Source organism: Eupeodes corollae, chromosome 1, assembly GCF_945859685.1.
Source record: "Eupeodes corollae chromosome 1, idEupCoro1.1, whole genome shotgun sequence".
Lineage (NCBI taxonomy): Eukaryota > Metazoa > Arthropoda > Insecta > Diptera > Syrphidae > Eupeodes > Eupeodes corollae.
Genome location: NC_079147.1, coordinates 78505297 through 78529708, shown reverse-complemented (window position 1 = coordinate 78529708; position 24412 = coordinate 78505297). Strand labels below are relative to the sequence as shown.

At 34.8% G+C, this 24412-nt stretch overlaps 1 protein-coding gene across 1 annotated transcript; it reads left to right on the top strand.

Annotated features, from left to right (window-relative positions):
- Positions 1–4738: 4738 nt before the first annotated feature.
- On the top strand, positions 4739–20489 carry LOC129939265 (neprilysin-4-like). Its single transcript, XM_056047228.1, has 2 exons — positions 4739–5763; positions 18960–20489. The coding sequence occupies exons 1-2, from the start codon at positions 5000–5002 to the stop codon at positions 20425–20427; spliced, it is 2232 nt and encodes a 743-aa protein (XP_055903203.1). The 5' UTR covers positions 4739–4999; the 3' UTR covers positions 20428–20489.
- The last annotated feature ends 3923 nt before the right edge of the window (positions 20490–24412 follow it).

Below are 24412 nucleotides of genomic sequence, written 5' to 3'. Positions count from 1 at the left end.
ATTGCTTGAAGTGAACTTCAAATCGAATTTGACAGATAGCCCATAAATCGCCAGAACTAATTCCTCGGACTATCTATCTATGTTACTGGCGCGCTCTCTTTTGTAAAAATTAGCACAACTTTTGAAGTATGGAACGACTTCTAAAACTGTTTGAAACTAGGTCTGGAACACAGCTATGTTCTGGGAAAAAGCTGCCAATATTGGAAGACCTTCCAATCGTGTATAAAAATAAATAAATAAAAATAAATTGGGTGGCGCAACAGTCCGTTGTGAACCAGGGCCTATTGACTTACAACTCGCACCATTCCTGTGTGCGAGTACTGTTGTCAGGAATGGGAGGGACCTAAAATTTTAGGCCGAATCCGAACGGCTAATTTGAGAAAGCACTTTTTCATGACAAGAATTACTCTTGAAGAAATTGTCAATTCCTTGCAAGAGGCAGTACCAGCGAAATTTTTTTTTTTAAATTGAGGTGGCACAAGCAGGGATTGAACCCAAGACCTCTTGGATGACAGTCCATGCACTAACCATCATGCTACGTGTTCCAATCGTGTATACTTAGCTTTAATAAGAGTTATTGACTACCGTTCTTCCGAAATGGTGAGTTGTAAGGCACTAGACCCTGGTTCTCTACCAGCTGTTCTCTTAATTTAAACTTTATAAAAGTTAATGGCTGAATCACAAACACGCTTCAGCTTCGCCTTTCGTTTACGAGTTCGACCTCATATTTCGTTCTACAATCGTAACGTAATGTTACGTAATGTACCTCAAAAGGAAGCTCTAGTTCAATTTTCTGAACATTTGCTTTGTTTGACAGCTTAACAAAAAAAAAGCTGAAAAAAATGTCAACAAACAAAATATTTGCTGTTTGGAGGGATGTAATTACAGAAGTGTCATTCAAAGCAACCTCGAAGCAGGCCCATCGTAACGCAGACGAAGCCGAAGCTGAAGCGTGTTTGTGATTTAATTAATTTCATCTTTAAGTCGCAGCGTAATTGTATATTTGTTCATTGGGGTTTAAAAAATTTAAAATAAATAATAATACCGACTATAAAATTGTATGCCTTGGAACTTCTTAAAATTAGATAAATTTAGTGGCGCAACATTTCGAGAAGAAATAAGGCCTTTAGACTTACAGCTATTAACCATTCCTGTGTGCTAGTAATGTCAGTAATGGCTAAAACACGCTTCGTCTTCGGCTTCGTTTGCGTTACGATGGACCTGCTTCGAGGTTGCTTAGGATTACATTTCTATAATAACCAATGAGAATCCCTCCAAAAGAAAATGTATTATTGTTTGTTGACTTCTACTTCTATGAAGCCGTCAGACAAAGCAAATGTTCAGCTAATTTGAACTGGAGCTTCCGTTTGGAGTCACATTACGTAACATTACGTTCTTTTCCTTACGATTGTCAAACGAAACGTGAGGTCAAAGCTTCGTTTTGGTAGCATGCATTGAATTCCTATGGCTGAACTCTTAAACGTCAGGCGAAGCCAAAGCGTGTTTGTGTTTCAGCCATAATGGAGGAGACGTCAAGTTTAAATGTTTGGGTTCGTTTAATATGCGCTCCATCGTTATGGAGTACTTATAAAATACTATCGTGAACTTAGTGGTAATGGCAACTAATGCTTCAGCGATGGTTTTCTTATGCATTTGAATCTCTTGGCGCAAAATTTTAAACGACCTATTGCTTAAAATTGTACTTGTTAGCAATTTTTTTAAATATTTAGCAAATTACTAAGGGCGCCGAAAATTTTAAACGGTAGATGGTTAATTGTCTTTTATTAAGAAACGAGTTTTCAAACATGTCTTAAAAGTGACAGTTCGTGAAAATAAACAAAGCAACTACGCTTAAACGGACCTATTAATTGGAATTCCCAACTATTGACTGGACTGGAATAATTATACAGATGACATATGGATAAAGTTAATATAGCTATTTCAACTTTAGCAAAACGTAAAGAGATAGTAAGATGTTAAAAACGTTTAAAATTATCTAAATCACCTTTTTAGCCTAATAAATAACATTTAAATAAGTAAAATGTTGCGCCATTGTTTGTATTAGTCAATTCGTTGAACATTTGTCAGTGTTGGATTTGCAAGAGATTATGTTTCTTAGAAAATTAGATAAGTTCGATAAGAATATTACGCTCCAAACAGATCAATTCATACATTGCTGGTACCAATAGGAGACACTTGGTTTTATGTCATTATTGACATTTCAATTGTGTGATTGGCTGCGTTCAATCTCGCATTGGATAAAAGTCCATAGAGTCGACATAAGAGATTTTTAGAAAGATGTCTGTGGGTGCCAGAAGAGAACCAGAAGAGATATCGACTTCAAATAAATTTTGTTATACAGAAAATAAGGCAGAAAGATGCAGAAAGGGCTCTCAACAAAATTGCGTGGGTGGTTTTTTTACCATAGCAGTTTGAAAAAAAGGTGAACATTTTGGTTAACCCTAAATATCTAAAGAACCAAAACCGCTTAAGACTTGAATTAAATGTTATGTAATATATTGTAACGTGAAGTAATTTTTTTTTTAAATCCATATAACGGTTTTTTTTTATAAATCAAAAAAAAACTAAAAAAAAGTTGTCACCTCCAAAATTTTACGACTAAAATATCATTTCATCTTCAAAACAATTTTGTGCAACGAAGAATAATGTTTTTGACAGCTGATTAAATTTTGAGAAAAACCAATTGACAGTTTTTTTTATAAAAAATAAAAATCTAAAAAAACAATACAATTTGGTAAAAATTGAATATCGATTCAAATATCTTTTCAAAAACTTGAAATTAAAGGTTTTAACTTATTTTATCTAATAAAAAATATTGTTTTCAACATTCTGAAAAATTTTGAGAAAAATCGAATTGACAGTTTTTTTGACAAAAAATGAAAACCTAAAAAATATGTATAAAAGTTGGTAAAAATTGATTTTCGACACAAATATCTTTTTAAAAATTTGTAGATATTGGCTTTAAACTACTTTTATCTTTCAAAAAATATTGTTGTTAACATTCGATAAAATTTTGAAAAAAATCGAGTTGACAGTATTTTTACAAAAAATAAAACTCGAAAAAAAAACAATACTAAAACTGGTTAAAAATTTACTTTGGACTCAAATAGCTTTTCAAAAATTAAAATATCGGCTTCAAACTTATTCTATTTCACAGAAAATAGTGTTTTCGATATTCAGTAATTTTTTATAAAAATCCAACAGTCCGTTTTTCATAAAAAATTAAATCTACATAAAATAGTACGCAAATTTGGTAAAAATTGATACGAGTACATATAGACAAACTTTTAAGCAAGACAAATCGACAGACGGGATGGGAAGTTATCAGTGTGGGTCGCATCCCAGCGTCTTTTTTCCAATTCCTTTTCATCAAAAATTGACTTGTGTTCTTCAAGAACTTTTGCAATTTCTTGAAAAATTGTTTCTCGCCGTGTTTTGGGGTCTTCTTTCTCTTTATGCACTCCTCCAAGAAGAGCAGAATGGATTTATGTTCCCAACCTTTAAAAAAAGAGAATTTGGGGTTTTGAATCATCTGAAACAAAAACTTACCTTTCCTTTCAGCGACCTCATTTGCTTATAGCTCCACAAGGTTTCCGCCTCTGTCTGCTTTTATACATAAAAACAAAAAAGTTAGATTTATTTATTTCCACAAGATTAATCTATATTTACCTGTATTTTGTTTTCACTCTGTAACAGGATGAGGTTCTTCAACAACACCCAGCAAATTGGTCATCTACAAAACGAGAACAAAATAAGTCAATTTTGAAGTTTAAAAAAATAGATCATAATTACCTTCTAAAGTTCGGAGGGAAATAGCTTCTTCATCGTCTATAATGTACAGAACATCCTCAAAAACTACTTCAACTTATATTTTGTATCTTTTTGTTTAACAAATACAAAAAGCTGAAATAAATGTTCAAGTTTCTTGAGATTTAGCCATATGTTGAATCTGCTGTTCTGTCAGATACCTACATACCCCAGAAATTCTTGGATACCTTTTACATCTCAGCTGTTTTTGATCAGCTGTTATTTACACGTAAAACACTAACAAAGAACGTAGTCATTGTGATTGGACTGAATTTAAATCCAGAAACTCTTCTCTCAATGCGAAAGAGGAACAGTGGAGTTTAAAAGGCTTTTAAACTACAAGTTAAAATAGATTAATTTCTATAAAATATTTAACTACGTGTTTCGACTTACACTTGACTGTTTTTGTGGTACAACATTATTTGGATTTTTATGTTTTGATTTGGTGTAACGGCCTTGTTTTTGTCTCTTTTTTAAATACTAACAACTGGAGTCTTAAACAACTGCTAAATATCGATTTAATTAATATTAGTCTTTTGACAATAAGATACAAAAAATTCATATTTCTCTTGATATTAAAGTCTTAAGTACATTGAGTCTGTGTGACTAGTTTCTGACGTAAGCCCTTTTTGTCTTAAACCGAAGAGGCAATGCAACTATTTCAACAAGCTAAAGCTATATTTTTTTTGTCGAATCCCAAACGTACCTTTAAAGTGTCTACCTATCACCATGTAAAAATAAAAACAAACATGTAAGGCAAAACAAAATTTGCTAGATCCGATGCCTCCTTTATCGTGTAGATAGATCTTCTTCACAGAAATCTTTAATTGATTAGAATTGCGAAAAGAAAACTAGGTACAGACAGATAATTTCAAATCCGCTGCGCCGGAGTCGAGGAACAATTTAAAAAGCTTCTTCTAGCAATGATAGTCAATTGCGGCGCCTCGAACAGAGAAGATCAGAACTCCATTAGATACTTGAAATTAGTTTAACGAATAACACAATTTAACCAAAAATAAAAAAACAATAACAAAAACAAAAACAATGTGCTATAAGAGTTTCATTGTTTTAATAATATAATTACACGAATTAAACTCAAGTTCGCGTCTTAATTATAAGTATCTTCTAATTAGCACCCACGATCAAAGAAAATAAATTTATCTGCCTTCAGATGATTTCGGCCAAGAAAAAAATTATATTTCTCACGGCGGCTGTGGTGCTGGTTTTAGTTTTAGTTATTTTGACAACCGTGATATTAATTTCGAAAAAATCCGAACGATCTTCGAAAGACAATGTCCTCGGCGTCGGCGGGATCCAAATTATGTCCGATGCCCCGAGTGCAGTGACCTCGAGCAGCTCGAAAAGGCACAACATTAGTCGAGATGCTGTTCGTGCCATGCAATCCGAAGTAATGCAAAGCTTTATTAACGAATCCGTAGATCCATGTGATGATTTCTATGAATACGCGTGTGGTAACTGGGAGAAGCATAATCCCATTCCAAATGACAAGTGGCAATATTCAACAATCCAATTACTCCATCACAATCTTGAAAATGAACTTAGGGAACTTTTGTCCGAACCAATTAGTCATGCAAAGCCGCCAAGTGCCATGGACAAAACAAAGATGTACTACAAAAATTGTATGGATAAAGCGACAACTGTCAAACGCGGAGTAGAACCGCTTTTGAAGTATATCAAAGATCTAGGTGGTTGGCCAGTGCTGGATGATGACTGGAAGGAGGAAAATTTCGATTGGCTGCAGTTGGCAATTAATTCTTCGTATGTTGGAAATGGTGTGATAATTTCTTATGAAGTCGAAAAGAATCCCACTGTCCCGACGGAATACACAATTTTCTTGGAACAAACCAGTTTGGGAATGACAAATCGGGATAATTTTTTGAATCCAGAAAATTCGAAGAATCTTGAAGCTTACAGGTATGACGATTTATTTCTTTTCGAATCTAAATACCAAAAAAGCTGAAATCAATAAAATCAAGATTTACTAAAATTCAGATCATAAGCTGTTCCTAAATTATTAGTCACGCAAAATTGTAAATAACACAAATCTTCGCTTTAAACAAATAAATAAGTGAATATGTGCTTAGCATAGATGATGAGAAAATGCGTTGACAGTTTTAAAACGTGTAGAATAATATTTTCATAAATGTGAATATTTTTCCTATTCTTTGGAATTTCCTAAAAAGAAAAAAGTGTAAATGCATCAAAAGATCCTGGTCATCAATTGTGATGAACGTAATGAAAATTATAAATGTTTAGGAAATTATTTGACAAAATTGCTTCTGTTTTTAACAAATGCTTTACACTTAATTTGTAGCAGATGCGTTTCAATCTAAATTTAAAGTTTATGCCATCAATAGAGATTCCATCAAAGCTTTTGATCGAATATGTCACCAAATATTAATCTTAAAACTTGAGTCAATTACTTTAGAAACAAAATACAATGTATACAATTACGGACTTTATTATTCCCGGATTTTCAAAGTATTAATTGGTGTCCCACAAAGTATCCATCTTGGGCCTCTACTTTTTATTATTTCACTTATTTATGCAGATGATGAAACAATGTGTACGTGCTTACAAAATTTATGAGATTTTCTTAAATTTCAGATGATTTTAATATGTTTGCTGATTGGTATCGAAACAATTTACTTCTTTTAAATATAAAAATATTTTATGTTTTCGCTGCTTATCGAATTCTAATTCAAAAACTTGAACGTAAAACGAGAATTCGTGATCTGTCATCTGTCATTTTTGACCTTAAATTGTCTTTTTCTCGACCTTTTTTTAAGTGGATTTTAATAGAATCCATCCCTGACAACAGTACTCGCACAAAGGAATGGTTAAGAGTTGTCAGTCTCTAGGCCCTAGTTCTCAAAGGGACTGTTGTGCCACCCAATTTATTTATTTTATTAACTTCCCGTAGGAAGTTATTGTAATGGGTCCGATTTGTCAAAGTGAACATTTTGACATTTCTCCACGTTTCAAGGTTTCTAGAGTCGAAATAAAAGATTTTTAGAAAGATGTCTGTGCGTGCGTGTGTACGTACGTTCGTACGTCCGTACGTTCGCGACGTTTTTTCGTCGTCCATAGGTCAAGAACCAGAAGAGATATCGATTTCAAATAAATTTTGTTATACAGATAATAAGGCAGAAAGATGCAAAAAGGGCTCTTAAGAAAATTGCGTTTGAAAAAAAAGGGAACATTTTGGTTAACCCTGAATATCTTACGAACCAAAAACGGTAGAGACTTGAATTACATTTTATATAATATATTGTAACGTGATATCAAAAAAGTATATTTTTTGAGAAAAATCCATTTAACGGTTTTTTTATAAATCAAAAACACTGAAAAAAAAAATTGTCACCTCTAAAATTTTACAACTAAAATATGATTTCCAAAACAATTTTGTGCAACGAAGAATAATGTTTTTGACATCCGATAAAATTTTGAAAAAATCTAATTGACAGTTTTTTTTTATAAAAAATAAAAATCTAAAAAAAAACATTACTCAAAGTTGGTGAAAATTGAATATCGATTCAGATATCTTTTCAAAACCTTAAAATTTAGGCTTCAAACTTAATTTATCTTATAAGAAATTTTTTTTTTAACGTTCTGAAAAATGTTAAGAAAAATCGAACTGACAGTTTTTCTTACAAAAAATAAAAACAAACAAAAAAGTTAATAAAAGTTGTTAAAAATTGATTTCCGACTCAAATATCTTTTCAAAAATTGTAGATATTGGCTTTAAACTACTTTTATCCTTCAAAAAATATTTTTGTTAACAATTTTGAAAAAAAAATCTAATTGACAGTTTTTGTAAAAAAAATTAACAAAACTTTGGTAAAAATTGTTTTTCGACACAAATATCTTTTCAAAAATTTGAGATAATAGCTTCTAACTAATTTTTAGTTATAAAAAATATTGTTTTCAATATTAAGACAAATTTTGAGAAAAATCGAATTGACAGTTTTTATACAAAAAATAAAAACCTAAAAAAAATTAATAAAAGTTGATAAAAATTGATTTTCGACTCAAATATCTTTTCAAAAATTGTAAATTTTGTGTTTAAACTATTTTAACCTTTCAAAAACTACTGTTGTGAATTTTCAGTAAAATTTTGAAAAAAATCGAATTGACAATTTTTGTACAAAAAATTAAAAATTAAAAAAAAAATTAACAAAAATTGGTAAAATCTGATTTTCGACTCAAAAATCTTTTCAAAACTTTGAAATATTGGCTTCAAACTAATATTATCTTATCAGAAATATTGTTTTCAACATTCGATAAAAATAAATAAAAAAAATTTACTTGGTAAAAATTTACTTTCGACTCAAATAGCTTTTCAAAAATTACAAATATATAAACTATATGGAACTATATATAAAAGGTACTACATTGCAGAGGGCTTTTTACAAAAGTATTAAATTTGAATTGAAAGTATTAAATTTTAATTGAAACAATAGTTTTTAATCGTTATAAAATAGTACACAAATTTATATACATATATGTATGTACATACATATTTACAAATTTGAGTTAAATGATTCATTTGTTGTTCTTCTCATTTCAACTAATTAGATATATGTATGTATAAAATTACGATCTTGACAAATATTTTTTGATTTTGAGTTTTGCCTTGACAGCATCACGTATTTCCCTTATTGATCTTGGCAAGGCATTCCAAAGCCGAATGCTATTAACATAAAATTGACGTTCAGAAGTAAGAGAAGAGTAACGTGGGTTGATAAGTTCTAATGATCTGACAGATGAAGTTCGTCGTATTCTGTCGAAGAGATAGCGAGGTGTCTGTGAAAGTAGGATATCAGCAAGCAAGGTCAATGTCCGAAAATTGAGCATGTTTTCAAATGACATGTTTAGAATATGATTTGAAATTTCTGAGATGTGATCATATCTTCGAAGTCCAAAAATATAGCGGGCAGTATTGTTGAATGCAACTGTAAGTTTTCGTTTACTTTGGTAACTACAAGAAGAAAAAATTTCGCATCCATAAGTAAGAATTGGTATTATTAAGGTTTTGGCAAGTAAAAGACGCGTTTTTATGGGAGTATAATGCTGGGCCGCAAACAATGGACGCAGGGCTCCATAAGTCTTACCAACTATGGTGTTAATGTGGTTGTCCCATGTTAAAAAACGATTAAATATTATTCCTAAATTTTTGGCCGTCTCAACGAATTCTATCGGGATATGGTTCATGACAATACGAGGAAAGTAAGACAGATCAAGAGGTGTTCGGGAAATAACTATACATTTAGTCTTTAAAGGATTAAGTTGAAGCCTATTTGCTGTGGACCAATTCTGAATCCTTTCAAGATCCTCATTTAAGCATTCAATGTAGTGTTCAATTAAACCGAGAGGACAATTTAAGTAAAGCTGCACATCATCGGCGTACAAAGCTAAGGAACAAAATTTCATTGAGTTTGGAATTGAATTAATGTACATTGAAAACAACAATGGACCAAGAATGGAGCCTTGCGGAACACCATTTAAATTCGGTAGGAAATTTGATAGCGATCCATTTATTTCCACAGCTTGTGATCTACCTGTAAGGTATGAAAAAATTAAGTTTGCTGCCGCAGAAGAAAAATTAAATTCATTAATAAGTTTACTGCGTAATAAAGTGTGATCAACTGAATCGAAAGCTTTCGAAAAGTCTAAGAGGACTAAAAATGACACATGATCTTTATCCATTGACATCCTCAAGTCTTCAATAACATTGATTAGGGCAGTGATACAACTATGTTTCTTCCGAAAACCAGATTGCATAGGAGTAATTAGATTGTTGGCATTAAGAAAATTATTCAATTGTTTTTGAATGAGTCTTTCAAAGACTTTAGACAAAAAGGACAAAATAGCAATTGGCCTGAACTCTATCCCTTTGGAATTCTTTGGTATAGGTAAGATTTTTGCTAGCTTCCATTGCATAGGATAGTGACCAGACATGATGATGAAGTTAAAAATATGGGTTAAGTATGGTAGAAGAATAGGCAGTAAAATTTTGAGAAATGATGGATGTATATCGTCAATGCCAACGGCTTTTGATTTAATTGAGAGAATTGATTCAACAACATCAGCAGATTCAACGGAGGAAAAACCGAAACCAGAGATGGCAATTGGTTCTATTGACGCAGGCCCAGCAACTTCATGGTAATGAGAATTTGAAGCACTTGAGGTTTCAACAGAAGAACTAACAAATCTTTCGTTCAGCATATTTTTATCTATTTCAGAGCTGAGGCACAATTTACTCTTGCATAAACCAAAGTTTCGCAGACTTGCCCATAATTTTCGACCTCCTTGTGAATGGCTTAGGTAATTTGAAAAACTACGCCTTTTGGCATTTCTTATTTCGGTTACCACCTTGTTACGTAGCGAGCAGTAAGTGCGCCTTAGTTCTAATAGTCGATATCGTACCCAAACCTTATATGCAAGATCGCGCTTTATCATAAGGGAACGGATATACAACATTAACCAAGGTTGATTTGCCGCTTCTACGACTTTTGATCGTACCTGAACAAAGTTATCATATAACCTCTTAAGATTTTTGTTGAGAAAATCGACTTGAAGATCTGACGAGGGCAGGTTAAAGATGGTATCCCAATTTATGTTTCTAGCATTTACCTCTAACGCTTCAATATCAATATTTCGAAAATCCCTGAATTGGAAACTTTGAGTAACGACCTGTAAGTCGAAGTCATAAGTTAAGTAGATTAAATCATGTCTAGAAAAGGCTGGGGCAGATAATTGATCGTAATGTATAACCTTTCTTAAATCACTCACCCAGAATAGGTCTAAAAGAGTAGAACTTGTATTAGAAAAATGAGTAGGTAGGATAGAGTTAACGGGGTGTAAACTGAAGGTGCGTAAGCTATCCAGCAGATCGTTTTGGGTTAGCAAATTACTATTAAAGTCGCCACATATTAATATATCAGGACATGATAGAGTCAGAACTTCGAGTAATGTCATAAGCGGCAGAAAATTTATATTATTGTTTGGTCTATAAACCGACCCAACCAGAATTTTACTTTGAGCGCCTGCAATTTCTATAAACAGATATTCAATTTCACTTCCTTGTTCTGAGCTGCAACGGAGTTTACATTGTATGTCACAACGAACAAATATTGCAACACCCCCTCCGCGGTTAGCTCTGTCATATCTAAACGGCTTTTGATAGCCTTTCAATGAGCACATATTATCATTTATGCTTTCAGATAGCCAAGTTTCTGAGACACAAACTACCTCGACACCAGAACCCTCAAAAACATCTCGAAACTCATCAATCTTAGGCAATAGGCTTTGTGCATTTCATAGAAAATATTGTTTTTGATATTCAGTAATTTTTATATAAAAATCCAACAGTATAGACAATCTTTTAAGCAAGACAAATCGACAGTCGGGATGGGAAGTTATCAGTGTGGGTCGCATCCCGGTCTTAGTTTTGAATATCTGTCATATTTTTATTTCAAGTTGATTGTTATCTGATAAATTTATGTTTTACTTAATAGAATCAAATCTGCTCCTTCTCATACTCTTTCTAACCAGTTCAATTCCTTTATCCTCATCTTTAGACCAACAAAGTTTAGTCCCAGGTAATGTATCATACCCCGAAAAAATAAGTATACCAAAAAATCGCTTTAGGCTAGTTTTGTCAATTGTAAATGAATGACGATTTTTATCATTAGCATATTATTTTGTATAAAAAAATATTTTTCCCCAAACATCATCACTGAAAAACAATGAAAAAAGTTCAATCGGCGTTTTACCACCAATTCTATTTTCAATATCCTCTAAACTTTTTTTTCTTCATTCTGTGGTTCTGTTGTATAAGCTGAAACCTCTTTTTTCCATTTTGGATGAGCTGTCTTTGACTTATTTATTATTTTTTACTTACTTTTGCTTTTTTTGAAGTTGACGGTAATGATTGACTGTCGAATTCTTCAGATGTATCAGGTAAACTTGAATGGATTTCATAAGTTCCGGCGATATCTGTTAAATTTATAACATTCTCACATATATCGTCCTCAAGTTGTTCTTCGTCTGTAACTTCGTCTACAGGTGGTGGAATGTACACGGCATCAACGGTATCAGTCTGCAAAAGATCCTCATAATCGTTCAATATGTCCAATAACTCAGCAGTGGACAGAGGTCTCTCGTTTTTCCAAGACATGGCAATAACGATAAAAAATATTTGAGAAAAAAATTGTGTTGTACAAGTCTAATTAGTTATTTCAATTCAATATTGTTTAAAACTGCACTTCACAAATCAATATTGGTCATTTATATTTTATTTATACTAGTATAGAACAATTCACTATGAATAATATCCTTGTTAATAAAAAATGGTAGTTTTGAAGATCTCATTGAGTCAAGAAAATAAATCGACGTCAAGAAAATAAATCGACGAAAATATAGATTAGGAAATTCAAATTATAAGTTCATAAATATGTAAAAATTAAACCATTTTATTATAATGAATTAAATCATAATAAAATTAATTATTGTTCTGTTAAGAACAAATTGTAACAGCTAAAAAGTAATTTGGAACAATAGCATAATAATAACAAAATAATTTTTGAAATGTTTCGTCGACGCAACGTTGGGGACAAATTTGAAAACAATTCAGTCCTACTACTCGCACTTCCACGAATACTTATCAGTTAACCCTTGAGCTCAATTTCGGACGTAGTGTCAAGTATACTTCCTCCTATTTTGATATTCAAAATTTTGAGACCAATGTGCACTGGCATCTGCTCTTAAATCCTTTTCTATTTTGCTAATGCTGGCACTGTGTTTAAACGTTAACATGTTTAGAGTAGTAATAATAAAATTTGATTTGATATTTATTTGATATTTATTGATTAAAAAAAAACAGCTGTACATCAAGATTGACTTATTAATAGTACAGGATATAATGCAATATTTATTAAGGATAATGCAAGTATGCAAACACTATGTTTAAAGCAATTGTAGCAAACTATTAATAATTTATTCAATAACAATCAATTAAAAACTAAAGTCGCAAGTTAAAAAAGTTACCAAATTACAAAAAAGTTGCCTCAGTTCAAATTTGAGAAATATTCAAAACAAAGAAGATTATTCCACAGTCTGACAGCATAAACGAAAAATTGCCTCCGTGATGTCAAACAGGTAAACCTCGGGGAGCGTAACAAGGTAAAACGATTTGAATAGCAAAAATCAAGCTTTTTAAACAAATAATTTGGAGTCTTGTTAAAAATTAGTTTGAAGAAAAGCAAACAACACCGATATTTAAAAAAAGCTTCCAAGTTGCAATTTAAAAGTTGACTAGCCTAAAACGAAACGTGATCTTATCTTCGGAGGTTGAAAACAAACCGAGCAATGGCATGGAATGCTACCTTCAGCTTACGGAGCGAGTTAGAGTCAGGATCTGCAAATATCTCACACCCATACGTTACTATTGGTATAATAAGCGATTTAACTAGCTTTAATTTAACTTGAGGAGGCAGAATAGATCTAGTAACAGATAGTCCTCGGAGTGAAGCATACATTTTGGAGATAACAGTATCGATATGGGTGTCCCACGTTAGCCTTGTTGAAAGTTATACCTAGGTTTTTTGCATTTGTCACATATTCGATTTGGCAGGTGTTCAAGAAAAGGAGTGGAAAATTTACAAGGTGGTGTTCATTTTTACATATTGGAATAGCTTTAGTTTTTTCTGGATTAAGTACAAGTTCATTGCGAGTTGACCGATCTAATATTGAGCATAAATCAATGTTCATTTTTTTATCGCATCTTCAATCATACCGATAGGAAAGCTTATATATATAATCGTACATCATCAGCGTAGATGTAAAACTGACAGTAAGATAGAACAGATGGCAAATCATAAATAAAAATAGAGAACAGTAAAGGACCAAGGATAGATCCTTGAGGAACACCTCTATTGATAGGAAGAAATGAAGACATTTTACCTTTACACAATACGGCTTGAATACGATTAGTCAAGTTCGAATAAATAAGATTTTTGGAGGTGTCATAAAAATTGAAATAAGTCGTCAGTTTAGCTTAGAGAAGGCTTGAGTTAACGCAATCAAAAGCTTTGTAAAAGTCAAGTAGGGTTATCACAGTTGTATAATTGTATTCTAAATCTTGTCTTATATATTCAGAAACTTTTAAAAGGGCTAAGATGCAGCTGTATCCAGTTCTAAATCCCGATTGGAGAGGGTTAAGAAGACGTGTTTCTTCAATATAATTTTTGATCTGGTTACTTAAGATAGTTTCAAAAGCCTTAGATAAAAAAGAAAGGATAGCTGTTGGTCTGTATTCCATTTTCTTTCCTCGTTTAAAGATGGGTATAATTTTAGATTTTTTCCAGGGGGTGGGATAGAAGTATGAAAGGAAGAAGGATTTTTTAAAAAGTCTGGGTATATCTGGTCAAGTCCAGTTGATTTGGATTTAATACAAAATATTGCTTTACCTACTTGATATTCTGAACAAACAGAAAAAGCATCGACTCTATCGTTTTCCGAAACACTAGATTGCCCAGTTGGGAATTGGGTTGGGGGAGTAGAGAACTTTCGATTCAACTCCTCTAAATCAATATTATCATCGGAAATAGAAGAATCTCCTCTTAAACCAATGCTTTTGACTTCTTTCCAAAAATACTTGAAGGAACGATTTGAGTTAAACCTGTTGTTATAAAAATTGTATTTAGCTCCTTTAATTAATTTAGTTACAAGGTTCCGAGATGTTTTGAATTGCCGAAGCATTTTTACGCAACCAAATCGTTTCCAACGTCGGTATGAAACGTCTCTTGTTTTCATAGCATTAATGATCTCAAGAGAAAGCCAGGGACAACTACGTGATCTAATTTGACGAGTTTTAAAGGTAACGTGTTTATTAAAAAGGTAAGTAATTGCAACAGTAAGACATTTAATTTGATAATCAACGTTTGATGTTGCAAAAATTGAGTACAAGTCAATAGATGACCAATCACTAAATAAAGATTTGACATTTATGTTACGAAAATCACGATACTCGAAGTATTGCGGAGATTCGTTTTCGAGATATAAATCAAAAGTTGTAAAAACCAGATCATGATATGAAAACACTGGGACGGATAGCTGACTAGAACATTTAACAAGACTATAACATTGCTAACAAGGAAAACATCAAGAAAGGAAGGTACACAGTCAGGCTTAAAATGTGTGGGTTCAATGTTATTCACAAAAGAGAGCCCCAGAGAATTCATTGAAGTCTTAAAACAATTAGAGGAGGGTTGAAGAAGGTTAGTATTTAAATCTCCGCAAATGATTAATTTTGGTACTCGATAACACATTTCTTCTATTATCGGTGTTATTAGACCTGTCTGTCAATTCGATTTTTTTCAAATTTGGTTCGAATGTTGAAAACAATATTTCTTATAAGATAAAATTAGTTTGAAGCCAATATTTCAAATTTTTGAAAAGATATTTGAGTCAAAAATCAATTTTTACGAACTTTTATACATTTTTTTAGGTTTTTATTTTTTGTCAGAAAACTGTCAATTCGATTTTTCTCAAAACTTGTCCTTATGTTGAAAACAATATTTCTTATAAGTAAAAATTAGTAATAAGCTGTTATCTCACATTTTTGAAAAGATATTTGAGTCGAAAATAATTTTTTACCAACTTTTGTTAATCTTTTTTCGGTTTTTAATTTTTGTAAAAACACTGTCAATTCGATTTTTTTCAAAATTTTACTGAATGTTGACAACAATATCTTTTGAAAGATAAAAGTAGTTTAAAGCCAATATCTACAATTTTTGAAAAGATATTTGATTCGTAAATCAATTTTTAACAACTTTTATACTTTTTTTTTAGGCTTTTATTTTTTCAAAAAAAAAACTGTCAATTCGATTTTTCTCAACATTTTTCAGAATGTTGAAAACAATATTTCTTATAAGATAAATTAAGTTTGAGACCTAAATTTCAAGTTTTTGACAAGATATTTGAATCGATATTCAATTTTTACCAACTTTGAGTAATGTTTTTTTTTTGGATTTTTATTTTTTATAAAAAAATTGTCAATTCGATTTTTCTCAAAATTTTATCAGATGTGAGAACATTATTCTTCGTTGCACAAAATTGTTTTGCAGATGAAATCATATTTTAGTCATAACATTTTGGAGGTGAAGAATTTTTTTTCAGTTTTTTTGATCTGTAAAAAAACCGTTAAATGGATTTTTTTCAAAATTTATATTTGTTTGATATCAAGGCAAGGCTCAGCAAAGTTTTATCGAAGGAACATCGTACTCCTTCATTTCTAAAAAAGCCTGATGGAACCTGGACAGCCTCTCCAGCCGAATCTCTTGAGCTACTGATGAAGAAGCACTTTCCGGGTTGCGAGAGTGATAACCCCGAACCGCTTGAAACCACAGAGCTAAACGTAGCTCATGTGGAGCAAGTCAATTCCGTTATAACCAGAGAAAATATTTTGTGGGCCATCAATACTTTTTCTCCATATAAATCCCCAGGCAGTTATGCTTCAAAAGTTGCATGATGTGGCAGCTCCATGGCTGGAACAAATTTTCAAAGGATATCTCCTTCTCAAACATGTGCCCATGTCGTGGAGACAGGTCAAAGTAGTTTTTATCCCAAAAGTGGATAGGCGAGATCACGAATCCGCGAAAGATTTCAGACCAATAAGCTTAACATCGTTTGTGCTTAAAACCTTGGAGCGCATTCTTGATTACCATATTTGAGAAATCCTAGTTGGACGACCTCTCGAAAGCTCTCAGCATGCTTATCTTAAGGGCAAATCTACGGAGACTGCCCTCCATGAGGTAGTGTGTACTGTAGAACAAACAATCCATTATAAAGAATTTACTCTTGCCTCCTTCCTAGACATAGAAGGTGCTTTTAACAACGTCCTTACAGAATCCATAGGAGAATCGCTCGTTAAGTTCGGTGTAGAAGACTTCATTCGATAATGGATTATTTTCATGCTCAGTGGTAGGAAGATACGAGGCAATACAATCGCAACAAAGCACGTGAGTAGGGGAACACCCCAGGGTGGTGTTCTTTCGCCTCTTCTATGGCTTCTGGTCATGGATACAATCCTCGTTAAATTAGAGAAATGTGGAGTGAAGGCGGTAGCCAACGCGGATAATTTGATGCTGTTGGTGTCAGGAAAGTACACGTCTGTGATTAGTGAAATCACGGAGTCAGCTTTGAAGAAAGTAAGCAACAGGGCCACGAGTTGTGGACCCTAGTCCAAAGTAAAACTGAACTGTTGCTCTTTACCACCAAAACTAAAGTACCGCCCTTCACGCTACCTCGACTCAACGGTCTAATCCTATCATTGTCTTCCAGTGCAAAATATTTTGTAGTTATACTCGACCCTAAACTAAACTGGAAACTAAATATTGAAGTACGGGTTGATAAGGCCTGTGTTGCCTTCTTCGCCTTCTACGCCTTGGGGACTTCAGTCGAAGATGATTTTATGGACGTACACAGCCGTAGTACGTCCAATCTTAACATATGGTTCGATTATTTGGTGGCCTGCTCTTAGCAAAGCCTATAATATTGATAAGCTAAAGAAGATTCAGAGAACAGCTTGCGTGGGCACCACAGGGGCCATGCGTACTTGCCCAACGGATGCGTTATTTTGGATCTTCTACCAATCGAACTTTTTAATAAATTCATAGTTTCCTGCAGCGCTATTAGGCTGAAGGAATCAAACAGCTGGTTGTCAAAACCTTATGGTCACAGCAACACTACGAAATTGATTCCCTCAGATATTATCTCGGTAGACACTGACTACTGCACTCCTACTTTGAACCTTAGTAAGGCTTTTAAGGTTATTTTCCCATCGAGAGAAGATTGGGAGGATGACTGTCGATAGGTTTCGACTCAACTATCTTTACTGGACGGCTCAAAGACGGAGTGCGGAGTTGGTTCTGGGATCTTTTCTGAGTCCCTAAATGTAGCCAAATCCTTTAGGCTTCCTGACTTTGCTAGCCTTTTTCAGGCTGAACTGCTGGCAATAATTGAGTCATGTAAGATACTTAAACAAAACCCATGGGAAATGAACGGGCTGACGAGCTCACTTGCGGAGCTCATCTTTGATGAGCTAACTGAGACAAAGATTAGACACCTAATCTTTTTTCTCAATGCAACAAAATGGCTTTAACATAATCGCTATGAAGCTTCTCTATAAATCTATCCCTTTCAATCAAAGGTCAAACGAGTTTTTGGTATTAAAACGGCGCACTACAGCGCTAATTGGATCTCAGGCTAGGTTGCCTTGAGATCGCCATTTCTACCTACCTACCCAATTATAAAGATTCATTTTTGAAACACACATCGAGAATGTGGAATGCTTTACGGAACTCTGGTATATGGTATCTGCTATTAGGATTTTTCCTATCTTTTTAAAACTCACACTGTATTTACACGTTACAAAATGAATTACAAATTTGGAAAAGGATTTTATTGAAAAAAACTACTTAATATATTTAGATAGCCCCAAAAACCTTGTACGTGTTTTTCAAATTTTAAAAAATAATATCTTAGAAACCTGAAGTGGTACAATAAGGAGCCCTTTCCGCCAATTTATCGTATGCGCCAAAATGAATTATATCGCAAACGACAAATCAAAAGCTTTCTGCTGGTAACTCAAACCACTTATACCATAAGTCAGTATTGGGACTAATTAATTATTATACTTAAACTCAGGCATGATATTGGCCTTCAAGGTTTCATCAGTTACTATCGAATTTTAATAATTAAGTTTCATTGTTTTATTGAAAATGTCGCTTACGAAAAAATGCGGAAAAGGTTCGATAGTTTTGAAGTCAGATTTGAAGTTAGCCCAACAAAGCCCATTGAAAAAGTGCAATTTTATTGCTAGCAAGAAAATCTTTTCGACCAGTGTAATACGCATTCAATTAGCCGTGAATTATTTGTTGCAATTTTAAGTTAAGTGCAATACATTTTTGTCTACATTGAAGCTTTTTTAGTAAATGAAGGAAAGACTTAAAACAAATAAGAAGAAAACATTAATATTAAATTAATAATTAATAACAAAATATCCTTGATTTTAAACGTTATTCCTTTTTGTTTACTTTTTTCAGAAAACTTATTGAAAACGTTCTTCTCATGCTTGATGTTAACGAGGAAAAAGCTAAGAATGTCTCTCAAGAAATTGTTGACTTTGAAGTCCTTCTTGCCAATGCAACTCTCCCACCTGAAGCTACAAAAACACTGCCATATTTTCAACCTCCCGTTTCGTTGCTGAACAGTGCTTATCCTTATATCGATTGGAATAGATACATAGCAGGAGTCCAACAAACCAATGCATCAGAAATAAGCCAAAATCAAACAGTTCTACTCCAACTTGGGGTGAAGTATTACGAAAACCTCTACTATGTTCTTTTGCAGACGGAAAATGTAACCATGGCCAATTACATGATTTGGCGATGTGTTCTTTTTGTAATCGTATCTTTAGATGATAACTTCCGAGGAGCTTGGGATGATTTTAACACCGCTGTAACTGGACAAGTCGAACCAAATCCTCTGTGGAAAATTTGTGTAAATCAGATTAACTGGAACATGGGAATGGCCACATCGGGAATGTTTATTCGGAAGTACTTTGATGAGTCTAGTAAGAACGAAACAGTCCAGCTTATCAATTCTCTCAAAGAGACCTTTGATGAGAATCTGCAGGAGTTGGATTGGATAGATGCAGCTACAAAGGCCTATGCCAGCAAAAAGGCCAATGCAATGAGAGTTGCCGCAGGTTATCCGGATTACATTCGATCTGAGAAAATTCTCAATAAACTTTACGAAGGAGTTGAAATTTTAGAGGGAAAACACTTTGAAAACTGTTTGGCCATAACAAAACACACTCGACGAAAGAGCCGAGATCGGCTTTTCAAGCCATTCGACAAAGACCACTGGTTTTTACCGCCCACAATGGTGAATGCACTTTACGATACTGGCGCCAATCGGATTATCATACTGGCCGGTCTGCTGCAACCTCCAGTCTTTCACAAGTACTTTCCGCAATCCCTGAATTACGGAGCCATTGGCATGTTCATGGGGCACGAACTGATTCATGGTTTTGATGATATTGGCCGTAAGTTTGATGTGATGGGAAATTCTCTAAAATGGTGGAGCCCCGAAGCGATTGCTGAATTCGAAGAGAGGCAAAAATGTTTCTTGGAACAATACGAAAACTTTGCTAAACAAGATCACACTTTTAAGAGCATTGCAACATTAAGTGAGAATCTAGCAGATAATGGAGGGCTGCGACTTGCCTATAAGGCCTATCAAAAATGGAAGAACTCAACAAAACTCGATGATGAAACTTTCCCAACGATGAAATTCAACGAAAATCAATTGTTCTTTCTTAGTTTTGCTCAATTATTTTGCTCTGCTCTGCGACCCGAGGCGTTGGTGGAATCACGAAGCTATGAAGCTCATAGTCCTAGGAAATATCGAGTACTGGGGGTTCTTACAAATTTTAAAGAATTCTCTGAAGCTTATGGATGTCCTTTGAAGAGTGCAATGAACCCAGTCAAGAAATGCCGACTATGGTAGGAAGGAGTTGCTGTGTGTGGTATTTTTTTTTCTAGAGGACTTATTAATTTTAAGATGGAATTTTGTACCTACAGTTTTATAAATAAATTTTAAGTATTGCAAAAATAGTGTTGAAGTCGTGGATCATTTCTTTTGTTGTCTATCTATCTTTTAATAGAATATGAATTAAGGACGTTACATTTAGTCATTGTTAGGTTGAAGTGGTTTAATGGCCCATTGTGATACCACATGAATCTTGAGGCTTTCTTCTAGACTCAATTATCGTTTAGATTGTTATAGAAGAATCTCATAGGTAAGTCTTGCGTTTTTTAGCTAAAGCAGGGCATGTACAGAAGGTAAAGAACTGTTGCCTTCTTTTTCTCATCTATACAGGTACTGCCAAACGTGGTAGAATGTGTTGTACTGTACCATTTCTAGCGATCTTCCTTACAATTTTCCGGAATGTTTCTATGGGCCGGCACCCAGCAAAGGTGAATACTAAACTATCGAGCCATCTCCATTAGATATGATCGACAATTATGGACTGATATAGAGTCCAGGGATTTGAAAGCGGCCTGACTATCTAAAATAAAGGATATAAGATATTGATATAACGTTTTTTTTTAAGCCAGGACAAGATTCCTTTTATCGCCAATAGTTCTGCCTGGAACACACTATATTTTTTGAAGGCGGAATGAGAGACTTAATTTCAGTCGTTCAGAGTACACACCTCCACCAACCCCTTCTTTTATTTTAGAACCATCTGTATAAAAATGGATTGAATCATCCTCCAAGATTGTCCTATCCTCCCAAAAAAGGAAGGTATAGAAATCTGGAAGTTTCTGTCGAATTCTAGTTGGGGGATGGTAAAGTCTGTGTGCATTAGAATTTATTCTAAATACTTAAGAACTACGGAGTGGCCAATTAGCTTTCAGCTAATTGTTTTCTAAATATATCAAAAGGTGTTCGGTAGAGTATCGAAAACCAGTGGCAACATTGCCAAGATGCAATCTCCCTGATTGCCGCCTCTGATGTGCTGGGTCTCAAGCAGCCACCAACAAGGAGGAATGTCGGCAGGCTAATGAAGCCAAACAACAGGCACGCAAAGCGGCGCTGCATAAACGGACGAGAGCTACTTATAAGCTCTATGAGCAGAAGAGACGAGAGTAATCTACATCAAGAGATGTTTGGTAGAGTAGGGTGTCCAGCGCTGCAGGTAGGGTAGTGCGAAGCGATCTGCTATTTATAGACAAGCTGAACTTTGGACTTTATTTAGTTTTTTGAGGTCTGTAGTTTTTTTTAAGGCAGTCCACCATACTGCCACACTACACACTAAAATCGGTCTGATTACCAATGTGTATAACAAAAGCTTAGTTTAGGATTATGAGCCCCATTTATAATCAATAGATTTTTTGCAGAAAAAGATAGCTACAGTAGCTTTTTTGACTTTTTCAATTGCAAGCAATTTGTAAGAGTGTTTTAGAAAGTTAAGATGCTTACCTGAAACAGCTATAACAACGTCATTTGCATAGGCAACCACTCTAAGGCCTTTCTCATCCAGACCAGTTAGGATTTAATTTTCCACCAGGTTCCAGAGGAGAGAGGATACAACACCACCTTGCAGTGCACCTTTACTAACAAATCTAATCTTCTAGCAGAAGAGTTGCCCATTTTGAGTTAATTATTCTGCTAGTCAGCATTAAGGGCATTAACTCTCCAAATGAACTCTCTACGTTTAGAGCTGTTAGATGTGTCCACGTTGTTAAAAGCGCCTTCGTTGTCAAGGAAAGCAACCATAGTGAACTCTCTATGATGAAGGAAGCATTCTAGGGAGCGTTCTAAGGTTTGTAACGCCTTTTCCACCGATTTACCCTTACAGTAGGCAGACTTGTATCAATACTTTCCCTTAAATGGATATCAATCAATCTTCCTATGGTCTTAAGAAGGGATGATTATAGACTAATAGGTCTATAGATCTTTAGGGTTGAGTTGCTAGCATTTTCTGGACCAGATATAGACATCTTTAAAAATCGCCTCAACGATTGGTGCAATTTTGTGTGAGGCTTTTTGTAGTTCGGCTGGTATTATGCTCCCTGGTAATGTTTCGATACTGTTGAGAGCCCATTGAGCTTGCCCGTTGTGATCAGACCTTGTGGATATGTTACAGTGAAACTTGAACGAATATGATTGTTATAATTTCTGGTAGCTATACGCAGTTCACACGTCTTATTATCCACAAGGGGACTGGAAATCTCCTGATCAATTAACCGTCAACCAGATTGACCACATTGGATATCCGAACTTTCCGAGGGGCCAACATTGACATCGGACCACTACCTCGTTGTAGCCAAGATACGGCTACTGATATCCCGGTCCAAGCCAAAACAAGGAAGTACTGTGAGAAATTTCGACGTTAGACGACTACAATCGCAAGAGACTGCCATATCCTTATCCGATCGAGTCTCTAGTAACCTCTTAAGGAGTACTATGCTGCCTGCATTAAGCATTAAAACCCAGTCCCAACAATGCCATACAGCCACCAGAGATGCCGCCTCTGAAGTGCGTATACAGGTTTTACACGGCCACAACAGCGAAACCCCTGGTTTCACGACGAATGCCGGCAAGCGCACGCAGTGAAACAAGAGGCATGCAAAATGGTGCTGCAAAAGCACCAGAGCTCTACAAGCCAGACGAGGAGAGAGGAACACCGGCTTCTTAGATGGAAAAAAAGAGATCAAGATAAGCGCGCGATCGAGGAGAAAGAGGGATGTTGCAATGGGAATGAGGGCCGTAAATTTTACAAAAAGGCAAATAAAAACCTCCCAAGGGTACCAGCCACAAACCGAAGCCTGTAAAGACGATCACGAGAACATCGTAGTAGAACCGCAGCCTATTCCGTTCCGCTGTAAGGGAGATAAAACCACTCAATCTAGGCGACGCAGATAAACAATTCCGCTTACCCGACCTAGACGAAGTGAAGATAGCTATATCTAAACTGAAGTCAAACAAAGCTGCTGCAGCTGATTGCATCGCTGCCGAACTATTCAAAGCAGCAGGCGATGACTTGGTAGGGAGCATGCACCAACTCATCTGCAAAATATGGTCAGAGGAAAGCATGCCCGATGAGTGGTACTCAGCATAGTTTGCCCAAGTCATAAAAAAGGAGACCCTCTTAATTGCGCCAACTGCAGAGGTTGTCAGTCTCCAACCTGATAGGTCCTTATCAGTGTGGTTTCAGACCAGGAAAGCCTACTATCGACCAAATATTCACACTATGGCAGATCTTGGAAAATCCCCAGGAACTTCAAAGCGATACCCACCATCTCTTTATCGGTTTTAAAGCCGCGTATGACAGCATCTATAGTAATAGTAATTTTGACATCCCTGGAAAGAACTGTGCAAAACTCAACCGTCAACACTAGAGGCACAATTTTCCAAAGGTCCATCCCATTACTCGGATACGCAGATGATATTGACTTAATTGGAAGATCAAAGCGTGATGTCAGTGGAGCGTTTTTTTAGCATTGCGACGGAAGCGAAGAAGATGGGTTTAGTGGTCAATGAGGGCAAGACCAAGTATATGCTGTCATCAAAAAAGGACACTGAACGACGACGTCTTGGACAAAACGTCACCATGGACAGCTATAACTTTGAGGTAGTTAAGGACTTTGTCTACCTAGGCACCGCTAACACAGACAATGACAACAGCGCTGAAATCAAACGAAGAATAACTCTTGCAAATCGCTGCTTCTTTGGAATTAGAAGGCAATTGAGAAGTAAAGTCCTCTATAGAGCATCTAAAATCACCATCTATAAGACACTCATCATCCCAGTTCTCATTTATGGCTCTGAGGCCTGGATCCTGAAAAAGAAAGATGAGAGCGTTTTAGGATGCTTCGAGAGAAAAATTCTTCGGGTGATTTTTGGTCCCGTACGCATAGATGGAGAATGGAGGAGAAGATATAACGACACACTGTACGGGCTGTACAGCGACACTGACCTAGTT

Excerpts from the sequence above, each read along its gene's own strand:
- LOC129939265 (XM_056047228.1), top strand. The coding sequence starts at position 5,000 with ATGATTTCGGCCAAGAAAAAAATTATATTTCTCACGGCGGCTGTGGTG. Across the intron at positions 5,764-18,959 it reads AAGAATCTTGAAGCTTACAG|AAAACTTATTGAAAACGTTC; the intron begins GTATGACGATTT and ends TACTTTTTTCAG.